Below are 17,393 nucleotides of genomic sequence, written 5' to 3' on the forward strand. Positions count from 1 at the left end.
AAAAAAAAAAAAAAAAAAAAAAAAAAAAAAAAAAAAAAAAAAAAAAGCACCTTTAAAAGGCATTTTGGGATAACTGCGGGAATTCCAAAACGAACTTGAATATTAAGGAATTATCATTAATTTCTTTAGATATAATAATAGCACTGTGGTTAAACAGATGTCCTAATTTTTACTTGATGCATACTGAAATATTTGGAATGAAGTAACAAGATACCTGCATATTATTTTCACTGAAATGGTTCAGCAAATTATACACAAATAGAGGTAAAGATAAGGATATACATATAGAAGATATATACACACACATACATACATTGATAGAGTAAATACAGCAAAATATTAACCGCTGTATCCAGGTGGTAGGTATATCAGTAATCACTGCAGTGGTATTTCAACTTTTTTAGATGTTTGAAATTTTCCATAACAAAAGGCTAGGGAAGCATGTTGTGTAAAAAAGAAGAAAAACATATGTGAGCTTTCCACACGGATGAATTAACTCTAAATTAGGAACAAGGCATGAAGGCTGGGTTCAGTAGCTCAGATCTGTAATCCCAGCACTTTGGGAGGCCAAGGCAGGCAGATCACTTGAGGCCAGGAGTTTGAGACTAGCCTGGCCAACACGGTGAAACCCCATCTCTACTAAAAACACACAAAATTATCTGGGCATGGTGGCACATACTTGTAATCCCAGCTACTTGGGAGGCTGAGACACGAGAATCACTTGAACCCTAGAGGCAGAGGTTGCAGTGAGCCGAGATTGTGCCACTGCACTCCAGCCTGGGTGACAGAGCGAGACTCTGAATCCAAAAAAAAAAAAAAAAAAGCACGTCACAGGGGACAAGAAAAAAATAACCACACAGAGCTATCAGGGTAGCATGTGCCTATAGTCCCAGCTACCTCAGGGGCTGACCGGGGAGGATTACTTGTGCCTAGGAGTCGGGAGTCCAGCCTGAGCAACACGGCAAGACTCCGTCTTTGAAAAAATAATTTTTAAAGAAAACACACGGAAAGGCTTGATCTTAGGACAACTTAGTAACACTGTAAGTACAGAAGAGAGAAACACAAGTAGCTCACCTGTGGGATGGTTAAGGTTTTCTTCTTTTAAATTACTTTTTTCCACAGGTGCTTCTTGACACTGTGCCTCAGAAAATAAATTAGGAGAAGCACGTTTTGAAGTTAAGACAAAATCTCCATGAGCAGTTCTACAGAAGTTGCTTTGCTCATGGGATAAAATGTTGGAAGTGCATATTTCTTCCTGGGTTGGGTCTGGGTAGACATACGATGGGAGGCAGCGTGTGGCTCTCTCGCCAGTGGTGGCATTTCCTGGAGATCTGTGCTTCTGGCTCTGATCATCAGGCAGTACACTCAAACCTTGCAATTAAGAAAAGCAACAAAGCTGATGACTTCCTTCAACATTTTTTCTCCCCAGTAGTGACCCCACCCTACAAAGGCTTCTCTGCAGTGATAAAAGTATCTTTTCCCTTTATTAGGAGATGGTGATTAACAAAACCATTGATTGATTGAGACAGTCTCGCTCTGTCACCCAGGCTGAAGTGCAGTGGTGCGATCTCAGCTCACTGCAACCTCCACCTCTTGGGTTCAAGTGATTCTCGTGCCTCAGCCTTCTGAGTAGCTGGGATTACAGGCGTGTGCTACCACGCCCAGCTAATTTTTTATATTTTTAGTATAGAGGGGGTTTCACCATGTTGGCCAGGCTGGTCTTGAACTCCAGACCTCAGGTGATCCACTGACCTTGGCCTCCCAAAGTGCTGGGATTACAGGCGTGAGCCACCATGTCTAGCCTGTTTTAATTTCTAATACAGTAAGTTATTGATAAATACAGCCCATATAACAAAAGTTCTTTGGGGCTCTCAAAAATTTAAGAATCCTAAGGGGTCCCGAGACCAAAATATTTGAAAACCACTGCCCCAAAGCAAACCGCTCCATGACTGAATGAGGCTAGTTCTTATGTAAGTAACTTTGAAATCAACTTTCCTGTCATTCTGTCATAGTGCTGGTTCTACCTTTAAAAGTATCACAGCTGTTATTTACGTGATTTTGATTATTCTTTGTATGTATTCCATAAAGAAACCCTAAGCCATTCAACTATTTCAAGGCAATGTTTTCTATATTCTCTGAGATAAACATCCAAATTCCCTAAACCATTGTTCATGCGCTACAATTCTCACAACCACGCCCCACCCGACCCCTGCACCCAGCCTCACTCACTTGCCAAGTCTTCTTTTTTCTTGTATTCTCAATGCCCAGCACAATCTCTGAGCAGAACAGGTGCTTTCCTGGGTCAGGAAAGTATATCTCTTAAAAGTAGCACCAAGAAGCAAACACATGGCTCCAACCTCAGTTTTTTTCAAACTATCTATAATTCTATACACAATCCATAATTCTGTCATCAGATGTAGCATTTTTAAAAATGATATAGAATTAGAATAAACAAGATAGAAAATGTCCTCACTACCTGCCAGGAACACCAATAAGGACTGATGACATGAAATTGCTGTCATTATGAGTCACCATTTTAAACATTTTTACCACTACAGAGTGTGGTCAAGACACTTTCAAACCACTGCTCCAGGTCACATTTCCAGTTTTCTTTCCTGATTGGCACATGATGCTTTCCGTTAACTGACAGGTCACACAACAGGATACTGTCATCTCTACCCCAGAAAATATCTTTGGTGTGGTTCTTCAGGTGAACAGAATGGCTTCTACGTATGTTTACCTTTATGACACCCAACAGCTTTCATTCATCAGGCAGGGGTTGGATACCAGTAGTAGCTCTAGGCCAAATCTGACTTTTCTTACATTGGACCATTTTTGGGGGGACAGGGTCTCACTCTGTTGCCCCAACTGGAATGCAGTGGTGCCATTATAGCTCACTGCTGCAGCCTCAAATTCCTGGGCTTAAGCAATCCTCCCACCTCAGTCTCCAGAGTAGCTAGGACCGCAGGCATGGACCACCACACCCAGCTCATTTTTTTTTAATGAATAAACATGAATGCCTGAAAGCAGGGCAGGCACACACCAGAATGCCGCAGCTCCTTCTTGTTCCAGTTATATTACAACTCTACCATTTCACATTTATCTGCTTGGCCCTTAAAGAAACTGGAGTTTACAACACGTGATACGGGAACAATAGAAACAACCTGTCAAACAACCACAGGTCAGAAATGTGCGCTGCACGGAGGCTCCGTGTGGGCAAAGCATACCTGGAAGTGTGCACTGCGCAGACACCATGGTGAGCAGCTTCTCTTGTTCTTCCATGAGTCTCTGGAGCTGCTCCAACTGTTGCCTCTTCAATTGCTCCTGCTTCTTCTGTTGTACTTCTTTCAGCTTTTATAATACAAAATTAATTTTATTAAATCAACTTTACATTTCTTCGTGGACGCCTTGTTCCCTTAATTCCTCCCATCTCCCTCCTCCTATCTTTCCTGGTAAGAAGTTTTAGACAGGGATCCCTAGGTAACTAAATCAGCCACCAAAAATCTAAAACTCAAATCCTTACGAAGGAAATCACATCAACTATCTCAACTAAGAGACCGAAACAGTCATATAAATCCTTTGATTGTTAAAATAGGATGGGCTTCAGTACATCATCCCAATGATGTACTGTTTTTTTCCCCAATACTTAAACAACCATTTCTTACTTTTTGCCAAATGAGGTAACAACTTAAAGTTATCATAAGTGCTATAATTATATTTTACATATTAAACACACTTTAATGTTTCACATTAGACAAAGGGCCAAATCTGGTATTCTGAGGATTTCAGAGTGAAGGGGAAAAACAAGAAGACCTGGAACAGATGACTCTATTACATAAACAGAAACCTGCAATGACATAAATCCACAGTAGCCCAAATCCTATTGTACCTGTTCAAGTTTTTTAAAAAGTGGGTCTTTATAAGCCCCTTCTTTGAATTCACTCGCAAGATCTGGGATGAAGTCATTTTTGTTCTCTTCCTGGTGTCCAGGAGCGTCCTGACATGCCACTATCTGTGGTCCCTTTGTAATGCGAGGAAAGCCTGTATGAGTTTCAGATTTATCTGACTGTGGTTTGTAAGGGCTCTTTGACTCCAACTTCTGTTCTTCATGAAGTGAATCTTCTTCATTTATAAAGCTGAAGCTGTCAGAACAATGTGTGCCTTTAACAGGAAAGCTGGTAGAAGTGTCCACAGCTGCTTGCTTCTCTTTGTCTGCTTCCAAAACAGGAAATCCACGATTTAATATGACCCCGGCCCGAGAAGGATTGGTCATCCACTGGGTTAGGAAGTTCTGCCCACTGTTTAACTCTGAAGAGGTTGGCATCAGGAACATCTTAGTCTAATGACACTAGATTTAAACAATGCAAAGGCTAGAAGAGCTACTGATTTCCAACACCTGTAGACAAAGATAGCCGACAAAATGTATTAGGTAAAGCCATTAGATGTCCTACACAAAATAAGCCCAAATCTCAACCCAGCATAAAAATGTCCTCAATATTTCATATACAAAAGACCTGAACTAGCAAAGCAACTGGGCATTGAGCTACATTTTTTTTAAGTCTTAAAAATAACCAAATTGAGATCAAAAACCTAAGATCCTTTTTGACCTAAACATTCAATTACTAATGATTTTATACAAGGGCTAGATTAGTTGAACTAAACTATGGAAGATAAAATACCTTAAGTTATTCACTTAAGGAAAAAAAAACAAAGCCACTATCAGATATTACCCACACTAAGCACTTTCTTGCTTCTGGCCCTTGTTTAACATTGTTTCTTTGCCCAACTGGTGAACCTGTTTTCTCCCTAGTTCTAGAACAAAAGTTACCACCAGCACCTGTGGCTTTACCTGGCACTGTTTCACCTGTCCCTTCCTCTCTCATCTCCCTACTAACACCTCACCCACCAGATAGCCCCTCATCTGTATTCCTAGAGGTAAAATAGTGACGTCACTCTTCTAGCACTTATCTCATTAGTGGTGTTTTGCTTTCACGTTCATTACCAATCCGTGAAGTTCCTTGAAGGTATCTATATATTCACTACTGCCAAGCACCACGTCTGGCAGGTAGGAGAAATGTAGTTCTTATGGCATGAGCCAATAAAAATTACATTGGCTCATGCTAGAACTCTGTATGAGTTATCAGACTTTAAAATTAACCAAATTGCTAGTGTAACTTTGTCACCATGTGATAGATATACTTAACCAGGACATCACAGAGAAGACAAGCCTTGCCTCTGTCTGTGTCTGATTTTACTCAGCTAACATTTACTGGGTTCTTACTCTGTGCCAGATACTGTTTTTGCCCCTGGGTACACAGCAGTTCATAAATCAAAGTCTAGTGGGGAAGACACACACACACACACACACACACACACACACACACACACACTATACAGTATGTTAAACAGAAATAAGTGCAAAGGGGAAAAATAAAAGCCATGTGGGAAAAGGAGGTTGTAAGTTTAGACAGGGTGGACAGGGTCCTCATTTAGAAGGGAAAATTAAGGACCAAGGGAAGGAGAAGGTGCAAGTTGTGCAGCTATCAGGGTCAGGGTAAGACCCCGCCACCCGGCCTTCCTAACCTTCACCTGCAGGACACTCCCACTGATACCCCATTCCTCCAGAAACCCCCATCACCATTATCTACCTATTTAAACCTATTCTATCACTCGCCACTGGAAGCCCTGAGACCCAGAGCCAGGCTTCACTTCTTACACACTAATCCCCACACCTCACTCTGCTCCATCTCCCAAACATCCGAGCCCCAAACACCCACAGTCCATCATCAGCAAAATCCTCATTATCCTCAACCTCTTGTCTGAGCACTCCCTCACCTTCCTGAGAACAGCTGTTTCTATGGAGCCCATACTCCAGTACCACTGAGCCTTGAGACAAAACATATATTCTTATTCCTCTTCTCCTTCCAGACTACACTCCTTTTCTAGACCATAAAAAGCAATTTTACTTGGGAGTTCTGAGGTGGCAGGATCGCCTGAGCCTAGGAGGTCGAGGCTGCTGTAAGCAGCACTCCAACCTGGGCAACAGAGCAAAACCTTATCTCAAAAAATAAATAAATAGGCTGGGCGTGGTGGCTCATACCTGTAATCCCAGCATTTTGGGAGGCCAAGGCAGCCGAATCACGTGAAGTTAGGAGTTTGAGACCAGCCTGGCCAACATGGTGAAACCCCGTTTCTAACAAAAATACAAAAAAATTAGCCGGGTGTCAGGGTGCATGCCTGTAATCCCAGCTACTCAGGAGGCTGAGGTGGGAGAATCGCTTGAACCTGGGAGGCAAAGGCTGCAGTGAACCAAGGTCACACCACTGCACTCCAGCCTAGGCAACAGAGTGAGACCCTATCTCAAAAAACAATAAAGAAATAATAAATTAACAAGCAATTCTGACTCTCATATGACCAAACTACACAATCTACTACCCCTCCTTTATTGTCTACCAACCTCCAGAGATCAATGGCATCTTCTCCCTCATTTCTTAACATTTCCTGGCTGAGCACCTGAAGAACAGATTTGCCATTTACTGAAAGGGGGAAGATGGAGGACGGAACAGGTTTGGGGGAATCAGAGACCAAGAGTTGAATTTAGGACATTTTAAGATGCCTGTGAGACATGCAAGTAGAGACACCGTGTCAGCAGCAGCTGGATGCACCAGAATGCAACTCATAGAAGAGGCCAAGGCTGTGAAGCACAAATGTGGACATCCTCAGCATACAGATGGTATTTAAAGCCTTGACACTGGATGAGATCACTGAGAGATTGAGGGTAGTCAAAAAGAGAGGAGGTGGCCAGGTGCAGTGGTTCACGCCTGTAATCCCAGCACTTTGGGAAGCTGAGGTTGGTGGATTACCTAAGGTCAGGAGTTCGAGACTAGCCTGGCCAACATGGTGAAACCCCATCTCTACTAAAAATACAAAAAATTAGCTAGGTGTGGTGACGGGAGCCTCTAATCCCAGCTACACAGGTGGCTGAGACAGGAGAATTGCTTGAACCCAGGAGGCGGAGGTTGCAATAAGCCGAGATTGCGCTATTGCACTCCAGCCCGGGTGACAAGTGCAAGACTCCATCTCCAAAACAAAACAAAACAAAACAAAAAAACAGATAAGAAGCAAAAAGTGTAGCGTCCTTGAGGCTAAGTGAAGAAAGTGTTTTGAGAAAGAAAGAGCTATGCTAAATGCTGTGCACAGATGAAGGGTAAGGAGAACTGAGAACTGAACTCTGAATTTGGCAAAGCAAAGGTCACGAGAACTTCAGTGAGAGCAGTTGGGGACAGGGAGAGCAAAAGCTTGAGTAGAGAGGATGCATGACAGAATAAGAAATTGAAGACAGTAGACAGCTAACACCGGGAGTTCTGTTATAAAAAGAAGGAAATACATAGAAAAGTAAGGTGAAGAGGAGTATTTTTTACACTAGGAGAAATAAAAGCATGTTCGTAGGCTGATGAAGATGGAGAAAGGGGAGAATTGCTACAGTCATGTTCTGGAGGAGATGGGAAGAGTCTAGTCCCAAAGTGGAATGACATCTCACACTACTTTCCAGACACAATTCTAGACTTTATAAAAAGGGCAATGTGGAGGCAAACAAACATGTATGTCATTTCATACTTGGTGTCTAAAAAACAGAAACATATGAAAAGTATAAACAGAAAAATACCGATGCTGAACATTAAAATGGCGCATTGTCACTCCACTGAAGACGTGGAAATGAAAACAGTAACGACATTACCATTTTTTCTTGCCCTCGGTTGGCAAAGACTGAAAACTGGTAATACCAGTATGAGAAACAAACTCTTTTTGGCTTTTGTTTGTTTCTCATCATTTAACTTGAAGAAACGCTGAGGATTCACTGAGCGAATGAACTGGGACAACATTTTGAAGGACAATATGACAATATCTAGCCAACTGTAAATGCAGAGGAACTTTGACTCAGCAACTTCACATCTAGGCATTTTGTCCCACAGTTATACTGGCATAAACTCACATTTGCAATAAACTGAAAGTAAATGTCCATTAACAGGAGATCAGCTAATCATGGTAGTCATATTACACAACTGTTAAAAAGAACAAGTAAGCTCTTTACTGATACAGAAGTAATGAATATATCCAAGATATGTTGCTAGTTACAAAGTGCACAGCAGTGCATATTATAAGAAATAAAGACAAAAAAATACAATTACATGGACCTATGCATCTAGTACAGTTAGTCACGTGGCTACTGAGCATTTGAAATGTGGCTAATGTGACCGAAGAACTGAATTTTCCATTTTAATTAAAGTTAATTAAACTTAAAAGTGAGTAAGTACAAAATATTTTTCTCTTAAACACTTTATTCTCTTGGTGGGACTACATTTCACTTTAACCACCGCATGGTATAAGATGCTGCTGTACTGAAGCCCGTGTCAGTGTGCATCACCCCCCAGATTGCCAAGAAACATGTCTGCAATCTCATCAGTGTCAACGGACTGATTCTGTTTGAATAATTTGTTTTCAACACATGGCTGTAACACTGTTAAGTGTTTATTTGAATAGTTTCTGAAAACAGTACAAGTTACAATGATCTGTTTAAATTGTAATTGGTAATTATCTTGGTCCATTTTCTGCTGCTGTAACAGAATACCAGAGAAGAGACTAGGTAATATATAAAGAAATTTATTTCTCGGCCAGGCGCGGTGGCTCAAGCCTGTAATCCCAGCACTTTGGGAGGCCGAGACGGGTGGATCACGAGGTCAGAAGATCGAGACCATCCTGGCTAACACGGTGAAACCCCGTCTCTACTAAAAAATACAAAAAAAAAAAAAAAACTAGCCAGGCGAGGTGGCAGGCGCCTGTAGTCCCAGCTACTCGGGAGGCTGAGGCAGGAGAATGGCGTGAACCCGGGAGGCGGAGCTTACAGCGAGCTGAGATCCGGCCACTGCACTCCAGCCTGGGCAACAGAGCGAGACTCTGTCTCAAAAAAAAAAAAAAAAACGGAAATTTATTTCTCACAGTTCTGGGGCTGGGAAGAACAAGAGCATGGCATTGGCAACTGGCAAGGGCTGTCCCCACGGGGGAAGAGTAGAAAGGCAAAAAAACAGCCTGTGAGGGGGAGGCTGTCTTTTATAACAAAGCCACCCCTGAAATCAGCAACCTACTTCTGAGATAACAGCATTGATCCATTCATTAGGGTGGAGCCCTCATGACCTCATCACCTTTTACATTTCCCACCTCTCAACACTGTTGCATTGGCAATTAACATTCCAACATGAGTTTTGGGGTGGACATTCAAGTCATAGCAGTAATTAAGTTGAAATATTTAGTATTTTAATTATAGCATAATTATTTTTCTAGTTTGAAAAATAAGTACGAACAATTTTTAAAATTTAAAACAAAGGTACACTTAGATTTTCAGTTGCGTGGGGAGTTCTAAGTGTAACTCTGACTTCTCCAAAACTTAACCGCCAACAGCCTACTGTTGACTGGAGGCCTTATTGACAACAGGTAACACATATTTTGTATGTTATGTATATTACATACGGTATTTTTACAATAGTGTAAGCTGGAGAAAAAATGATAATAATAAAAAATACATATTTATTGGTTAAGTGGAAATGAATCATCATAAAGGTGTTGACTTCATACTTGGTGTCTAAAAAACAAACATATAAAAGATATGCAGGGAGACCTTCATGATGATCCGCTTCCACTTAATAGTAAAGGTCTTGGTGTCACTAGCCCTCACATTGGACTAGGCTGCGTAGGAGAAAGGGCTGGTTTTGCTGTCTCAAGGGTGACAGAAGTGGAAGAAAATCCAGGCATAAGCGAACCCACAAAGTTGAAACTCATGTTGTTCGAGAGTCAACTGTAATTAGTCACTTGTATCAGGACTAAATATCCAACAAAAAAATGTTTTATGATTTTGAACAGAATCTGGGCTTTAGCTTTGGCCAGTTATAAAAAAGCCTGGAAAGAAAGAGGCTGAGGAGAGAGAAAGAGAGAAATGAAAAGAAAAAAGAAAATTATTTTCAGATGAAGAGAAGGTAAACAGGTTATGTGAGTTGAGGAAATTGTTAAGAATATTGTGCGATTTAAAAAGATATTTTAATTAAAAGGTTATAGATGTTTTCCAAAAAGTGAAAAATTTTCAACTAAGTGACCAACCAATTGTCCACAGACCCTTCTACTAGTATCCAGGTTCAAAGCTGTAAAAAATTACAAGCACTTGTCTTTAGCTTTATCTGTGTAATACAATGAGAGACTCACCAATCACCAATTTAGGTGTGTTTTATCTCAAAGATTACCCGAATTTACAAAGAGATGATATCAATTCAAAGCCTTAAAACTGAACCTGTGGCATGGATGTTTTTTAACTTTTTTTTTTTTTTTTGAGATAGGGTCTCTGTCACCTAGGCTGGAGTGCAGTGGCATGATCACGGCTCAGTGCAGCCTCTACCACCCAGGCCCCAGTGATCCTCCCACCTCAAGCCTCCGGAGTAGCTAGGACCAACAGGCATATGCCACCACACCCAGTTAATCTAATTTTTTGTAAAGAGTGGTCCCCATATGTTGCCCATGGTCTCGAACTCCCGGGCTCAAGCCATTCTCCCACTTTGGCTTCCCAAACTGCTGGGATTACAGGCGTGAGCCCCTGCGCCCCAGTATTTTATGTCTGACAGAAGAATTTCAGCTAGATATGAAAACATTAGTTTTTTGGTTTTTTTTTTTTCCCTGAGACAGGGTCTCACAACGTTGCCCAGACTGAAGCGCAGCGGCACAATCATGGCTCACTGCAGCTTCAACCTCCCGTGCTTAGGTGATTCTTCCATCTCAGCCTCCAGAGCAGCTGGGACTACAGGTGTGTGTCACCATGCCCAGCTAATTTTTTTTTTTGTAGTAACGGGGTGCCCCTACGTTGCCCAGGCTGATCTTGAACTCCTAGGCTCAAGCCGTCCTCCTGCTTCGGCCTCCCAAACTGCTGGTATTACAGGTGTGAGTCACTGTGCCCAGCCTAAAAATCAGTTTCTATCATGACAGATGGTGTCATTTTATAAGGCAAAAAATCTGAATGTAATGGGATTTTACAACAAGAGACTGCTATTTCCCTCACTGATTCATTCCCCTGTATAACACACATTGAAAATTCTTGTGTTCGGTTTTCTGAAGCATAATCTATGAATAGTATCATGAATATAATTGTTAAAATTGTTCAGTATGTACAAATGCTATCAACTGCCAGTTTAGAGAACTGTTAAAAGAAATAGACAGTGAACGTAATGATGCTGTGTTTTTGCCACTGCTCCCTGGTTGAGTTGTAGAAGAGTTGTATAAAGGCTTACTGTACTATTAATTGCAACTGAAGATTGTCTTGAGGAACAAGATGATTGCCTGCCAAACATTTAATAACCAAAAACAAAAATGCCAATGTGATGTACATTTTTTCACCGTATCACACTTTGAGAACCACAGCTATTCAGGCATTTATAAAAACAAAAACAAAAATTGCTGCCACAGGCAGTAACAAAAATAAATAATGATGTGTAAACATCAGACAAATGTATATGTTTCCTTTTTTTTTTTTTGAGATGGAGTCTCACTCTGTCGCCCAGGTTGGAGTGCAGTAGTGTGATCTTGGCTCACTGCAACCTCAGCCTCCCGGGTTCAAGCGATTCACCCGCTTCAGCCTCCAGAGTAGCTGGGACTACAGGCATGCACCACCATACCTGGCTATATATATATGCTATTTTATATATATATATATAACTTTATATATATTACTTTATATATATATTATTTTATATATATATATATATATAATTTTTCAGTAGAGATGGGGTTTTACCATGTTAGTCAGGTGGTTCTCAAACTCCTGACCTCAAGTGATCCACCTAGCTCGGCCTCCCAATTTGCTGGGATTACAGGCATGAGCCACCGCGCCTGGCCCATGTTTCCATGTATATGAAGCTGAAGAACAGGCAAAATAAACTCATAGTTATAAAGGGCATACTGGTCGTTATCCAGGAAAATGGGGGCTGTCCTGTGTGAAAGCTGATCACACGAATTGGGTCACTCTTGTCATATCCAACTAAACAATCAAGAAGGGAAGAGGGAAAGGCACTCAGGACACATAAGTTTGCTCCTAGAATGGAATTCTCTGCCAGTCGGTATGCTGAAACTGCCGGTGGTAACCTGAGACCAGTCTGATCCACAGATGCTGGGGTAACTTGTTGCAATTCTACGATTAATTTTGCCCGTCACCATGGCCCACTCCGTAGGACCTGCTGCCTCCCCAGAACCTTAGGAGAACCAACGAACTTTCTCAAAGAGCGACACATATAACAATTCTCTTTTTTATAAAACCTCCAGCTTTCTCTTTGCTCTTTGGACATACAGAAGACCGCCTGGAACTGCCATTCTTTCTTCCCAAATAAAATGGTAAATTTAGAGATTCATCTCCAAATTTTTGACTTCAACAACTGGGAAGATTAATACAGGGGGTGGATACATTTGGGCTGTACACTTAAGATTAGCGCACTTTTACTGGATATCTGTTATTCCTGAATAATTTGTAAAAACTTTTTCTAAGCACATTGATTGTTTTTCAGTAGGACACCAATCTAAAAAAAAATGACTTTTTTTTTCCTCAAAATCAACCACGTAACCTTGCTTAATTTCAATGACTTAGCAGAAAATCTTTTGAAAGCCAAATTCAGAAGAGAGACAGACTACAAGGTCATTTCATAATACGGAAAACTAGAAAAATTCCCTACTAGACTGACAAGTGCAAGGAATTTTGAGATGCAGCACCCAGATATCTGCATCTCCCCCTCCAACTCCGACCAAAAACACCCTCTATACCTCCACTTCAATTTCATGACCGTGATCTTAAAAACATATTTAATGTCAGCATGAAGTATAAAAACAGTTTAACCAGAACCTGCTATTACTGATAGTGAGGTCTTGGTAAACGAAGCATTGATAATATGCCGAGATAGGATTAGTATGTGGATTCAGACTTCACAGATACCAAAATCTAAAGGACACGGGTGCACATGTATGTCAAACTCATTAAATGGAATGCATTTAAACATGTGCCATTTTTGTTGTATAGCAATTATACCTAAATAAAACTTTTTAAAAACATAACAAATTGAAAGCCTAGAAACCTCCAGAGAGCGCTATGTAAACATTCTTTAAAGCAAAAAAAAAAATCTCTGCACGGTGAGGGAGGAGAGTGGATACAAACAGCAAATTCAAAGCCACTCTTAGACCGTAAAAAGTTGGCTAGTTCGTTTGGGAAGCGATTTAGCAGTCCTCTAAAATACAACACGTCCTCGAAAGCCACGAATCCACACGAAGCTTCAAGACAGAAGCCCTTGACAAAGCCGGGCCGGACCGGCCCTGAGGACAGCCAGCAACGCTACTTCACCACCCCGCTCCACCGGACTGCGGCGGCCGCGCTGCCCACAGGAACGCAAGTCTAGCCACAGCCAGGACAGACAGACAGACACCCCAGAGAGGCCGGCTTCCCCCGCTCTGCGAACAAAACAGCGCGAACCGGCGAAGCCACTGAACTGCCGTGAACCCCAGTGCGCCCCAGCGCCCCGCTCCCTCCACGCCCCGCCGAGCCAACCCCGAGGGCCGAGCGGAGCCCTGCCAGCCCACCGCCGTCCCTCCCCGGCGCGGGGCCACGGACAAAGAGCTCCTCCGCTCCTTTCGCCCACAAATTACCGCTCCGTGAAGGCCGGGCCGCTCAGTAGCATGAACCGACGCCTGAATCTCCGCAGCATTTACAAATGAGCCGCCACAATCACCGCCTCCGTCGGAGCCCCGCCCCCGTGCCGAGGGCCTGTGGGAAGTGAGGCTCTTACCCGCGTCTCTGCGCTAAAGCGCAGGCACCGCTGAGCCCAGGGAAACTACAACTCCCAGTGACGCCACAGCGATGGGCGTTGCCCGGCTGGGGACGGACGGCGCGCCGGCTTCCGACTAGCAGCGCGCCCGTGGTGGCGTAGGCGGGCGGCGCGGCGGGACGGAAAACCGTTTCCGGGAAACACCTTCCGTGGTGGACGTCGCTCCGGGCGCCGACGCTTAGAAAACTAAAGAGAGCGCCTAAGGGAGCGATGGATCTCCCTGTTCCCAGCAAAGCAGGGAGCACAGAGGCTCAAAGCTAACCTAGAGCCCGACGCTTTAGGAGGTGTTTTGGGGGTTTTGTTTTGTTTTGTTTCTATTTGCTTATGGTCTATTTTGTCGTTTTTTTTGGTTTGGTTTTTTTCTTTGTTTTCCGCTTTGGCTGAGTGTGACTTAGTAAAGGAGAAAAGGGGCAGTCACTACACCATTTCGTAAGACGAAGATAACCCTGTAAGAATTTACTCCAAAATAGGCATCGCTCATCGCTCCTCAAATGGCTGATCGGTGGTTTGGCAGAGTGTGTCCATTAGATTCTGAAACTAGTTTGAATACTGACAGTGCAGAATTAAAGAAATTTTGTTTTGTTGTAACTGCCACGGCCCTTTCATCTAGGAAGCTGCAGCACCGTGAGTTACCACAGTTCTACATACCTGGCTTCTGTGTCTGATCAAACAGCAGGGCCCAGTAAAATGTTTAATCAAAAAAAAAAAAAATCAAATGAAGTGTCATTTATAACCATTACAATTGAAACAAAGACCGCGAGTTAAAGACAGTATTTCACAGAAATTTGGCCCTTCAAAATTTGTTTTGCTTTCTACTTCAAAAAGAGTCTACTTCTCTGAATCAAGATTTTGGTTTTGCTGCTTTTTTTCAATTTTTCTTTTTAATTTTCATTGCGGGTGAGGAAGCTAAAGCCGGAGACTTCCAAGATCACACAACTACTTAAGATGCCAGACAAGGCCCCGATCTTCCTTTTCATTTAGGATAGCTCTTTGGCTTGAAAGCATACCCAAAAGGCTCATCATTCTTCCTAAATGTGTTTCTTTAAGGATAGTCACAATAGCCTTTTTTGTGCCTGTATTTTATTCTTTTTTTATTTTAATATAGTATGTAATGCCGCATGGTTTGTTGACTGAATAAATAAATGAATCTTTTACCACACTCAAGTCTTAACTGGTTGTTAAATTAAGGTTCTGATATGTAAGTTTTCACCTGTAGCCCATGTAATTCTCAAGACTGCCCACTAAGCTTGAAGGGTCCAAATCCCTTATAAGGTGGAAAGGCTAGTGGGGAGGAACTTCCAGCTTCTACTCTGCCGGACAAGAAAAAGTTCTGCCTTATCAGTGGTTCCTATCTTTGTTGCATCTTCAGATGGTGCTGTAGAGAAAAATTAGACCTGCGGTTGCGGCACAGGGTTTTCATGCCAGATGACCCATTCTGACACAGTTCTTTATGCCATCACAGGAGTCAAGCGAGCACTCCTGTGTCATGGTTAAGAGACCAGGATTTGGAGTCAGGCAGACCTGGGATCAAATCCTAGCTTGATAACTTACAAACAGCTTTGTAGTCTTCAGCACTCAACTTTTCTGAAACCAGTCTTCTCATCTGCAAAACAGAGGTGGATAATAATGAGACCTTCATAGGACTGTCAAGAAGATTACATGAAAAGAAAGAATATATGAAAACGTAGTATAAAACCTCCACGTAGTAAAAAGTCAATGAACAGGAGGTGTCTTCATCTTTAACGTGAATTTAACTGTTGGTGAACGCTTGACTACCAAAGCCTAGCTCTGTGGGTCATGTCAAATGCTGTGCAAGATAGAGTAATACGGTATTCCCAAATTATTAGGAAATAATTCTTTTTAATTATTTATTTTTGTGGAGACAGGGTCTCACTCTGTTGCCCAGGTTGGTCTCTAACTCTTGGGCTCAAGCAGTCTTCCCACCTTGGCCTCTGAAAGTGCTAAAATTACAGGCAAGAGTCACTGTTCTGGCTGGTAATTCTTTCTTTTTTTTTTTTTTTTTGAGACGGAGTCTCGCTCTGTCACCCAGGCTGGAGTGCAGTGGCCGGAGCTCAGCTCACTGCAAGCTCCGCCTCCCGGGTTTCCGCCATTCTCCTGCCTCAGCCTCCTGAGTAGCTGGGACTACAGGCGCCCGCCACCTCGCCCGGCTAAGTTTTTGTATTTTTAGTAGAGACGGGGTTTCACTGTGTTAGCCAGGATGGTCTCGATCTCCTGACCTCGTGATCCGCCCGTCTCGGCCTCCCAAAGTGCTGGGATTACAGGCTTGAGCCACCGCACCCGGCCATGGTAATTCTTTCAATCAAAGTTGATCTGAATGACAAACCGTTGACAGCTTTTCATTGCTGGTCTGATGGTAGCAAGTGTCCACTGTATCCAGAGCGGTCATGTCAAGTGCAGTGGCTCACATCTGTAATCCCAGAACTTTGGGAGACTGAAGCGGATCATTTGAGCCAATATTTGAACATTAGCCAGGCATAATGGCATACACATGTAGCCCTAGCTACTTGGGAGGCTGAGGCAGGAGAATCACTTGAGCCCAGGAGTTTAAGGTTATGATCACACCACTAGACTACAACCTGGGCAATAGAGTGAAACCCCCAACTCTTCAAAAGAAAAAGAGTGAGGGAGGATGTCAGGCCTTGAGCCCAAGCCAAGCCATCACATCCCCTGTGACTTGCACTTAATACGCCCAGATGGCCTGAAGTAACTGAAGAATCACAAAAGTGCAAATGCCCTGCCTCGCCTTAAGCGATGATATTATCTTGTGAAATTCCCTTTCCTGCCTCATCCTGGCTCAAAAAGCTCCCCCACTGAGCACCTTGTGACCCCCACTCCTGCCCACCAGAGAACCCCCCTTTGACTGTAATTTTCCTTTACCTACCCAAATCCTATAAAACGGCCCCACCCTTATCTCCCTTCCCTGACTCTCTTTGGACTCAGCCCACCTGCACCCAGGTGAAATAAACAGCCATGTTGCTCACCCAAAGCCTGTTTGGTGGTCTCTCCACATGGACGCGCATGACATTTTGGTGCCATGACTCGGATCAGGGGACCTCCCTTGGGAGATCAATCCCCTGTCCTCCTGCTCTTTGCTCCGTGAGAAAGATCCACCTATGACCTCTAGTCCTCAAACCAACCAGCCCAAGGAACATCTCACCAATTTTAAATGGGGTAAGAGGCCTCTTTTTACTCTCTTCTCCAACCTCTCTATCGCTCCACCTCTTTCTCCTTTCAGTCTTGGCGCCCCCCTTCAATCTCTCCCTTCTCTTAATTTCAATTCCTTTCATTTTCTGGTAGAGACAAAGGAGACAGGTTTTATCCGTGGAACCCAAAACGCCGGCGCCGGTCACGGACTGGGGAAGGCAGCCTTCCCTTGGTGTTTAGTCATTGCAGGGACGCCTCTCTGATTACTCACCCAGGTTTCAGGGGTGTCTGACCACACTGCGGGGACGCCTGCCTTGGTCCTTCACCCTAAGC

The 17,393-nt window shown here is 43.0% G+C and overlaps 1 protein-coding gene across 6 annotated transcripts in view; it reads right to left on the minus strand.

The window, feature by feature from the left end:
• Positions 1-14,462, minus strand: part of CENPJ (centromere protein J) — a 41,346-nt gene extending 26,884 nt beyond the window's left edge. For 5 of the 6 annotated variants that reach the window (XR_004178626.1, XR_004178625.1, XR_004178624.1 and 2 more), the window contains exons 1-4: positions 13,717-14,462; positions 3,890-4,396; positions 3,228-3,351; positions 1,075-1,371 (exon numbers count right to left, since the gene is read on the minus strand). Coding sequence is in view for 3 of the 6 variants with exons in the window: in XM_031655770.1 (XP_031511630.1) it covers positions 1,075-1,371; positions 3,228-3,351; positions 3,890-4,333 (865 nt within the window). In the remaining 3 variants the exon portion in view is untranslated. The remainder of the gene's footprint in view (positions 1-1,074; positions 1,372-3,227; positions 3,352-3,889; positions 4,397-13,716) is intronic. The other variant, XM_003913680.5, reaches the window with a different exon arrangement.
• Between the last annotated feature and the right edge of the window lie 2,931 nt (positions 14,463-17,393).

Source organism: Papio anubis, chromosome 15 (assembly GCF_008728515.1).
Source record: "Papio anubis isolate 15944 chromosome 15, Panubis1.0, whole genome shotgun sequence".
NCBI classification, from domain to species: Eukaryota; Metazoa; Chordata; class Mammalia; order Primates; family Cercopithecidae; genus Papio; species Papio anubis.